The 10,516-nt window shown below is 32.0% G+C and overlaps 1 protein-coding gene across 1 annotated transcript; it reads left to right on the forward strand.

Annotated features, from left to right (window-relative positions):
• The first annotated feature begins 3,455 nt into the window (after nucleotides 1-3,455).
• Nucleotides 3,456-9,099, forward strand: LOC133312688 (uncharacterized). The gene is made up of 12 exons (XM_061513931.1): nucleotides 3,456-3,524; nucleotides 3,686-3,817; nucleotides 3,962-4,080; nucleotides 4,155-4,296; nucleotides 4,413-4,557; nucleotides 4,722-4,900; nucleotides 6,216-6,453; nucleotides 6,859-6,957; nucleotides 7,083-7,228; nucleotides 7,412-7,516; nucleotides 7,930-8,018; nucleotides 8,434-9,099. The coding sequence occupies exons 1-12, from the start codon at nucleotides 3,456-3,458 to the stop codon at nucleotides 8,942-8,944; spliced, it is 1,974 nt and encodes a 657-aa protein (XP_061369915.1). The 3' UTR covers nucleotides 8,945-9,099.
• The last annotated feature ends 1,417 nt before the right edge of the window (nucleotides 9,100-10,516 follow it).

The following is a 10,516-nucleotide window of genomic DNA, read 5'->3' on the forward strand; positions in this document are numbered from 1 at the left end:
GTTGACAATAGTAAGCGTAATGACAATGAATTCAAATGACTTTCTTACCTGCATTCAATGAAATACAAAATTATCGAGCTACTTGTTAATTTCTTATAGAATTAATATTTTTTAATAATTTCATATTTATAGGTAATTTCACGTCATACCGTTAAAACAAAAATCTTTTTACACTCACTTGCTAAATTTATTACTAAATATCAATAAATATATTGACATAAATTATTCTATGATCAGTTTTTTTAACATTAACTCGTTTAGAAGAAATTCTACTATAATTTAAGCCAAAATATATATACCCTTAAGTTAACAGAAGTAAATTTACTTAATCGATTTGTTCTTTGCAACTGCTAACTTGAGTTTGAATCCAAATTTTTTTTATTAGTAACTAATTAATAATTTAATCATAAATCAATACATGGGAAATTTAAGTAAAATCCTCGATGAGTTTTCTGATTTTTCTTAGTTATAAAATAAAGAGACTTTCTACATTCTAATCTTTTATATTCTGAAAAGACCGAACATACCCTTACCTTAGCCATTTGTGTTTGTTATAATATCCTCCGTTCCATCATTTTTGTTCAATTAACGTTTCTAAACACCGTTTTTCTTGTAGTGCATGATTGAGAGAGCGAAAGACTCTCCCATACGCTCTTATTTATGTTGAGGTGAAATTAGTTGGCTTTTTTTTTTGACTCTTTTACTCTTTATTAATTAATTAATAATTATTTTGCTCCTTATTCGAAACTATCTATCAATCTACCTCTCGTAATCGATTAACTTGAAGATTTAATTGATTAAATAGTTAAAAATGACAAAAATAATTATTAATTAATGAATGAATGACAAAAAGGTCAAAAAGCCGAAATTAGTTCCATGTATATTTTGTAGAATTATGTAATATAATAAGTAAATCAAATATGAAAATACCTTTAGAAAAATCAAAAGATAAAAAGATTGCAACTCAAATAAATAAAAAATTATATAAGTTGTTGTCGTTGCAATTAAAGTTCAAGAAGTAGCATTAAGAGTAAACACAGAATCAATTTTCCAAAATATAATTGGTACATATGCTACCTGCTAACATGGATTGCCAGTATGGATAAAGTGATGGAACTTCTGTCATCTGACAAAGCTAATGAAACAATTTTAATTTATATAATATATGTAGATGCAATTCTACCTAAGAACATAGAACTTACCAACAAGATATATAGAGTACCAGAAAAATATTACTGTATGTTGATCATACTTCAAAATTTCAATTGATTCGATGGGTCAATAAGTTAGTATAAAATAATAAAAATAATTATTAGTCATTATGTCATGTGAATGATTCGATTAATGCATTTCGTATTCTTATCGGATAACGTTCCTCTTTTCCTAAAGTAACTTGTTTAAAACAACATAGAAAGTGTCACATTAATACCTAATTAATTCGAATCTTCGTCGATATTATTCTTTTTGGATCAAGTGTTCACATTTACTAAGTCAAAATCTATAGCCCACATTAATTAAATAAAGCCAAAAATTTCATTTCTCTAATTAAGATAATGACAATAGTGTAAATTTATTTCTTTAAAAGTCTCCTAGAATTACATCGAGCTTAAAGGACAATATTTATTGTACATATCACGAATCCGGATGCTAATCTCGTCAAGATTTAAGGAAAATGTTAATCAAATAAAGCCAATAGATCAATCACATTAATTGGGTCAATCCTAATTCGCTTAAGGAGATAATTACTAATTATACTTTCTTTTTTAATAATATATATTCTTAAACTCTCGGAAATAATACTTTTCTCGAGACGGAATCTATTAGACTCAAAACATTTATCTTCCCATCAAAATGTAATTTGCTTATCAATGCTCTAAAAGTCTAAATGCCTTGTAAGAAATTATTTAGATAAATTTAAAACCCTCGTCGATAATTATATAGACAGTTTTAAAAACATACCTGACAGCTATTTGCCTATTTGATGGTACATGTGATTTTTTTGTCTCTATATTTTGAACAACTTTTGATTTTAATCCTTATGCTAAAAAACATTTATTTGTTTTTATATTATTATTTTAAACTTTCATCCCTGTCATCAAATGATAATTTTAAGTTTCGGTGTAGCTTACCAATATATAGCATATCAGCATTACAAATCTAAGAAGAATTCTTATCAAGAACCTTACAACATGATCTTGTAAACTAAAAAAAAAGTTTCCTGCGAATGACTCTTTTCTGAAATTTCAGTCTTCCACTTTTTGTCTTCCTCCAGTTCCCCCCCACACCCAATCAATGAGAAATCGTTTTTATAACAGTAAAATAAAAAAAAGGAATTATTTTCACTTCTTTTGAAAAATGGAAATTTGACGGTAATTATAAACCCGAAAGCAACTGTTTGTAGGCCTGGTAATAGTATATTATTTTGCTAACTCGACTCTGCTTTGAGTCTTACATATTAAAACCTGAACTTGTGTCCACGTTTGTGAATATTTAAAATCATATTTATAAAATAATTAATTATAATATTAAAAAAATCGATTATCTTATATAAACTAAAGGGAAAAATATTTCTGCAATTAATGCAGATAAGTTATCTGTATTTATTCCCAAAACGATATCGTTTTGGTATTGAAATATTAAAAAATTATAAATATAAATACTATTATAATCCTAAAATAAATTAAAATTATAAAAATACCATGATTTTCGTCCCAAAACGACGTCATATTGGGCTTACTGCAGATAACTGCATAAAAACAAACTCATAAACTAAATAATATGTAAAAAAAAATATTAACTATTGAAGTATAAGTTAATGTAATTGACTTTATTAATACTTAAAATAATCATGATATTTCATTAAAGAGAGATAATTTTCTTATGCTGTAAGAAAAAAATTATCTTATATAATAAAAATAAAATTATAAGTAAAATTCACAAATAAAAAAAGAAAAAAAAAATTAAAGTAAAATTCACCTCTTTTTTATACGTGTAGAAAATTAACTTTTCTTATGCAATATAGAATAAATATAATCTTTAGTTTAGAAGTGGAGGCTGTAACGGGAAGAGTGGGTTGAGTCTAAAACGCGCACTCGCCCTATCCCATGACATGGAGTTAAAGTCATCCCATATTGGGTAGGCCGGTAGGGCAAGCTAGGTATCCAAAAAAAGTCATGGTAAAATACTAACATTATAAATTTATATCTACTTTAAAAAAAAAAAAAAAAAAAAACTAAAAAATAACATGTTAAACCAAACTATGGTTTGAATTGAGTTGGATCCTGCCCACTTTCACCGCTAGTGTCAACTAGCAACCATGCTTCTTACTTCTTAGTTCTTACTGAACGTCAAGGGTGAAAATGGGAATATAGACACTTCAAATTCAAATCTCTCGTGTAGGCTTTTGGTTATGTTTCGCGCCAAAACTGAGACACAGAGATCGTAGAAGAAGCGAAATGGTTCAGCTATGTTTCGTTCTGGATCTGCGAAGCTTGGCACCTCCATTGCTAAGACATTTAAACCAGGTACAGAGCTTTGAGGTCTACACAATAAACTTCGTTTCCTCTATTATCTCAATTTCTAGCGCTTTCTTTTCTGAACACTACACTACTCACCAAAGCACCCGTGCAATAGCATAATTTCTAGTAGATCTCCGATTTCTGAATGTTCGCGTCGTAATTTTCAGTCGCTGCTTCAACTCGCTAATTTCTATGCCATTTCAAGTTCGTCCTCGTCGCCAGGGTGCAAATCAGCCACTCTCGGTGATAAGATTGGTTTGTGCTACGTCATCAAGAATCGCTTATCTTTTTCTGACGAGGTACTGTTTTAGCACCGTTCACCTTTTTTTTTTTTTTTATCTTTCCAATTCATGATTTGATTGAGAAATTCGAAATGCACGAGACATGGTTGTATAATGACCCCTACGAGTGAGTGACAGAGAGTGAATCTACTGGTAATGTAGTTGATAATCGCGTACAGTCCCACCGGAAACTTCAACCTACGCGATTTCCACCACGCTGTTAACAATTTGCCCTCCGATGCCTTTCTGCCTGATATTGATAACATTTCCGGTGCTCTCTCTCTCTCTCTCTCTCTCTGAAGACATGTATTTTCCCTTTCTGTTAGAGAACATTCATTGACTGCTTTGATGGTTAATCTTCAGATGTAATGATTTCAAGTGTTTTGAATGAACGAGTATTGTATTCGTGGCAAGGTAAAGATATTGAGAAGAAAGTAATAGTCATAACTTCGACCTTGCCTGAAGATGTGGACTCTACAATGCAAAAGAGCCTCATGGTGAGTCAGTGTATTCATGACATGGATTTTATGCTTTGATGTTGTATAATAAACTTTACTTTTGTCCAAAAACTTAGACTACTTATTTTTTTTATTTTTTTTTCTTGCCCCAAAAGGACGCTGCAGATAAATGCGTTTCGGTTGATTTTGCTGTATTTCAGCAAAAGTCAAGCCATCTGACTAATACGTGTGAAAACATCAACAAATTTCGTCGTTGCATTTCTCATCTTGATAATTGCTCAGTTCAGACCTATATCCCAGGTTAAGTACTCTCGCAATGTGTAGTGACCAAAATTAATTTCGTATAGAATTTGAAATTTGGCGTTGACAAAAATAAAGAAAAGGAAAATCTCTCTTGCAATAAATGAGCTATTTTCCTAAATTTGGACCTAATAAGTTAATGGGAAGCGTGTAAAAAATTGCAGATTTCAGAGTATTCCACAGCCTGGTTAAAAGATGGCTGGAGGTTTTGAAAGATGACATGGAGGAGCCGCTGCTAGCTCGTCTCATTTTCAAGGACGATCTGCTAGATTCTGTGAACCATATATTCTGCGACCTGTTTGCACCAATTAATCGAATAACCAACAGCTTCAGTGAATGTCAGGTAATAGTTTTTCAAATCCATATTGACTAATCACTTCACCAATTTTGGCAGACACATAATTTTGTTTTTTTAATTGAGAAATAAGATATTTGTGTTGGTTGTTTAGATTAGAATCACATGTACTCATTTACTAAATTACTAACAAGCACCAAAGGAATGCGCCCGAATGGATTACCCGTTTTGAGAATAGCCATTTTAACCTACTTCCTTTTCAAAAGGTGACAAATCCATGGTTTGGTCACGGGACTTACTTCTAGGCTGCTGATGTTCTCCATATTGTAGTATGTTACTCTTTAAAGAGCTTTAGACTGTCATATAGAGTATGGTTTTTTGTCAATTTTGAATGTCATATACAGGACTCATAAATCTAACTCCTTAAGGTTTTAGGTTGAGACGTAATATTAGGCCCACATGTTGTGGTTGATGTAGCTTAGTCCATCAATGGTATTCCCCTGCTATGGGCTCCCCCTAGCCTGCCCAACAATAGTATTAGAACCAATGGTAAATTGACTTGTGTGAACTGAGTATTTGGAGATGGTGTTTGGTGTTTGGGTTTGTGAACCTTCCAAACCCATGCATTTTATGAAGCCAATGACTTGATGTAATCCCATGAATGCTCGAAGAAGCTTTCCCTTGAGGGGGAGCGAATGTGGGCTTGAGACTTGAGACTCAAACTCGAGGGGGAGAACATTGGAAATTCAAGTGTTGGTGAAGTCCCAAATGGATTAAAAATGGATTAAGTGAGGACCATATAAGCGGAAGGACCCATAAATCTAACACCTTAAGGTTTTAGGTTGAGATTTGGTGTTGAATCATTGCTGAAACATTTTGCAGAGTTAACAACAATATTCTAATGAATATATTACACTAAAGCTATTGCATATAGCGATCAGCTACTAGGCTAGATTTTGGTTTTGACATCCATAAACCCAGAAGCAAACCGGAGACGCTATCCATGTTTTGAAAGAATAAATAGTTTTACACTAGGCAGTTTGATGAGATAAGTCATGTATAACCTTCAATAACATCAAGTAGACCTACATCACAACACTAGATAAACCTTAGCTGGAACATAAGAAACATAGACAACAATGTAGTCATGCAAAATAGTTTCATTTTCTAAATCCCCAGCTTTTATTGATTATTTTCATGGCTGAACTAATTCCAAAATAATTCTGCCTTCCAATGCCCTTTACATCATTAATCATGACATCTCTTGCAATCTAGTATCTACGGGAGATATATTTTTCTTTCATTTTAATTTCAGTTCCACTCATTTGATGGAAAATGAACATTAATTATTGGAATTGTACAGACATGCAGATGTCATGGCATTCCTTTTGAGGATGCTGAAAAAAATTTCCACAAACTTTCTTGTCCAGTCACTGGCTGCAATCTGGAAACATGTGATGTTATTGAAAATTCTGTTCAAGTTGGGGATAAAACTATTCTGTTTCTCCCCTCATTCCATAATTCTCTGAAGCTCCTGCAAATTACTTCGCCAATTAACATAACTGTTGCTGAGAGGATAAACTTGGCTTCTCTTGATGAAGGTATGTATTTGCTTAGGGCTTTCATTTATAACTTTAGTTCATAGCATTATGCAACAAGGATTTGATTTTTTTTCATTTCCATTAAACTGCAACATTCACTTGGGGAGTTTAATGCCAACTGTAGGAACTGTAGCTTAATTGTGTGATTGCACAATCAAATTGATCTATCTAGCATTACAATAATAACCTACTGTAGAGAAATAGAACATCTTCTTTCTTTCACTTCCTCCTTTTCTTCTTTTCGCTTCAATCTTTTAAAGTGTATTTCGCACCAATTTTGTTCCTCTTTTATGATGGAATAGAGTGACTGATTAAGCTAGTATCTCATTCCAAACTCCTTTGTGTTGTTTCGCCATCTTTTCACCATAAAGAAATTTGGTTTCTGCATTTTAAATTTTTATGCAGGTCTTATAATGGGGGCTTCCTTTGTTGTGCTTCCATCACCTTATCATGTGACCGAAACCACTTCAGATGATGCTGATCAGTCAGACGTGAATGCTCAACGTGTGTAGAAAACACTGCTCCCCCTTTGGAATTGTATTTAACAGTGTCATCGTTACTCTGAATAGTTTCCATTTAATAATCTTCACAAAGTTTATGTTTCTTCCATCATTGCTACAATTTGGCAGTTTTTCAAGGCCTTTCTAGTGTTCTACATTCAATGGAACAAGGTTTGCTATGCTCTTCAAATTGTGATTTAGAAACAATGGCAGAGGCTCCTTATGATTGCTATTATATTCTGCAGCCATCCGATAATGGACCAATGCTTATGAGGGTGAGAACTAGCCCTTTATTGCTCTTTATCCCTCTTATTCTCTGCACATTCACACAGTAGAAGAACAGTAACCTTGCCAGTTCCATTCCTCTGCAGTATAATGTGTAGTTTGTGTATTATGGATTGTATATCTTGATGGTGAATAATCACTCTTGATTGTGAGTGTAATCGATATCCATGCAGCGCCTTGCAGGGGCAGAAGAAGTCCTAGGATTTCCTGACAATCGATTAGTTGATTCATCAGTCAATAAGGAAATTGAGAACTCTGTTCAAGCCTGTTTGCTAAAGGTTTCATTTAAACATTTTCCTGACTATCTTTCTTCTGTTTTTTCCCCCTCCAACGACAGACTGGTGGAGACAAATGAAATTTTATGTTGGCATTATTTTTGTGAGGATCATTTGTGGAGAATAAATATGCCCCTCATGCATGAAATTTTACTCTAGTTTCCTCTTAAATGTGCGAGAAGTTCTACATATTTGAATTTATCTGAGAAAATTTTGTTTGTTCAGTTTCTAAAGTTTTCAAATAGTGGGACTGAGAAGTGGTCTGTTACTGAATTAATTCACAAACTTCTGCAGAATCATAAACAAGTTCTGTTACCAAATTTTAGATTTTGAATTTGAATTGAATCATATAAATGTTTACAAATGTGAATAACTTCCTAGCATTTTGGAATTTTGAAACCAAAATTTGCTTGCAGATCGATCTAACAGACTATGATCCATTGCTGCATGAAAGAGGCTTTCATCAAAAACTAAATTTGCTTGTCAAAGAAAGCTTACAATTGGGGTGAGTTTCTACATCCAGGTTGACGTGTGACAATCCATGAACTTAAACACACGCTTGGACATGAATAACCTCTCAAAACAATGATTTTTTGTTTTTCTTTTAAAAGAAGCAAAAATAATAAGAGTTGTTAACGGCCAGCCCTTCTGAACAGATGCTGCCAGATATGGCAACTTACTTCTTGTTTTTGTGGATGAACATTTACTTCAGCTGAGAATTCTTACATTTAATTCTTCTGAAGAAAAAGATGACCTATAATTTAACTCAAGACTGCTTTTCTGTGTGGTTTGTTGTTCTAAATGAATCATTGTAGAACCAGTTAGTTAGCTGAACATTCAAAGTCTTCTATATGTTTTTTTTTTTTTTGGTTAATAAAGTCTTCTGTTTATTCATAAATAATGATGATATTATATTGTAGGTCAGTATCTTCTAAATTGGAAGGTGCATCTTCTCAACTAAGCTCTAGTCAACAACCTTCGCCGGAGGTGATTGGGAGAGCAGAATCAGCCATTGATGTCATAGTTGTGGATGAAGAAACTTTGCCGTTGGATATTACGGATCAAGACGACAAAACCATGGCCTGTATTACGGAAGAATGGAAGCAATTGGTTGTAAACGAAGACCCCAAGTTGTACTCTCCATCTTGTATGTCCAAAGCCAAGTTTGATCAATCAAGTGCATCACCACGAGATGGTAATAGGCAGCTAGACAGGGAAACTTCAAGGATTTTGGAGAGATTGGAGGTTCCGAGGCCGTTAAAAGCAAAGACGGCATCTCCTGCTACAAATGCAAGTTGCATGAAAAATACAAGAGTTTCCACAAAAATGCCTCTTATACCATTCCAGCCAACTCAAGGTACAGAACAAGGCTTGGTCGGCAGCCAGTTAATGAAACCAAATTTCCAGAGGCAGAAAAGGAAACATAAATGAAAAGAAGGCAACCCCACGTGTTTCACGAAAACTATTCTTCAAAAGTCGATAAGGTGAGTGTATTTCTTTTCCCATTTTTTTTTTTTTTTTTTTTATGAAAGTTAAGATGAGGAATAGTTTCGTGGAGAGGATAGGATAAATGTAAGATATGATATGGGGATAATAAGGGTAAGATATAATATGGGGCTGATAAGTCTGTATTATGTCTTGTGTTTGATGAGCACATGATTAACAATCTGATAAAAAAAAAAAAAAAAAAAATATATAATGTAATAAATACAAATATATTAGATAGTGGTATCCTATCCTGCTGAATCCTAAACTAGCTCATGTATTGAATAAGATAAAATGAGACAATAGGATAAGCTATTCATATCCTATTGACCCATCAAATAAGAGATAAAAGTAGGATATGATAATCTTCTTTATCAAGTGATCCAAACAGGCCCTTATACTATTAATTTTTTTTTACTACAATTTTAATCACTATTAAATTAAAGGAAAAGTTTAATGAGGAGAGAGAAAAGAAAAATAACTTTTGAATCCAATAATGATTAAAGTGATAGTGTAATGGTAGGAGAAAAAATTAATAGTATAAATATTCTACCTCACTTTATTGTGCTATAGTTGATTTTTCTACATGAGTCACCTAATCACGAAACATGTTTTCGAAGGGGCCATAAGTGTGAAAATGCTTAAAAATTTCTGTTTATTTGCGTTTAAAAAGCTTACCAGTATACAAAAGGAGAAATAGGGATATTGGGGATAGAGAAAAAAAGACTTGACTGGGATATAGAAGTGAGAGTAAAAGGAATAGTCGAAGTTCTACATATTAGAAATAACTAACTAAAATTTTTAGGTACATGTACATATTTGAGGTCCTTTTGCATTTCCTTCAATACATGATAGTTGATGACTTTTCCCGATATACTTAGATTTCTCTCTTTGTGAATCAAGTTGAAACTCAATTTTACAACAAAATTTAAAATCATTAAAAGTGAAATGGATTGGAATTCATGATGCATGAGTTTTATAATTCAAGGGGGGTATTGTACATAATAGACGCTACAGCAAACGAAATTATTGTTCAATCATATTTTAAATGTTGGTTGGTATTGACCATAAATAAAAAAATAAAAGTTTTTATTTATAATTTTATTTTGATTTTTTTATTTTTAGTTGATGTTTTATTAATATTTATAAAAATGCTATTTTGATTTTTTTAAAGAAAATAATACAAATAATAAAATAAAATGAAAATAAGATGATGATATTGTAATTATAAATGAAAATATATCAATTGAAAATAAAATTATAAATGAAATGCACCCTTAGAAAATATCTGGTTTAGTTTTATTTTTAGTTAATATTTTTATTATAATTACTAAAACATCATCTTATTTTTATTTTTAAAATTTGCAAAAAAAGAATAAATTGTTTTTATCATTTCTTTCACAAAATTTAAAATAATAAAATAATTATTATAAAATAGAAACATGAAAACTAAACTGAATACCTAAAATGTCAGTCTAGTGCCCAGCATGGCTTAGAGCTTCACCTGATAGAGAAATC

This window comes from Gastrolobium bilobum, unplaced genomic scaffold (assembly GCF_033153095.1).
Source record: "Gastrolobium bilobum isolate Gb01-03AN ecotype WA unplaced genomic scaffold, APGP_CSIRO_Gbil_v1 utg11336, whole genome shotgun sequence".
In the NCBI taxonomy this organism is placed as follows: domain Eukaryota; kingdom Viridiplantae; phylum Streptophyta; class Magnoliopsida; order Fabales; family Fabaceae; genus Gastrolobium; species Gastrolobium bilobum.

Excerpts from the sequence above, each read along its gene's own strand:
- LOC133312688 (XM_061513931.1), top strand. The coding sequence starts at position 3,456 with ATGGTTCAGCTATGTTTCGTTCTGGATCTGCGAAGCTTGGCACCTCCA. Across the intron at positions 4,081-4,154 it reads AACATTTCCGGTGCTCTCTC|ATCTTCAGATGTAATGATTT; the intron begins TCTCTCTCTCTC and ends CTTTGATGGTTA. Across the intron at positions 7,517-7,929 it reads TTCAAGCCTGTTTGCTAAAG|ATCGATCTAACAGACTATGA; the intron begins GTTTCATTTAAA and ends ATTTGCTTGCAG.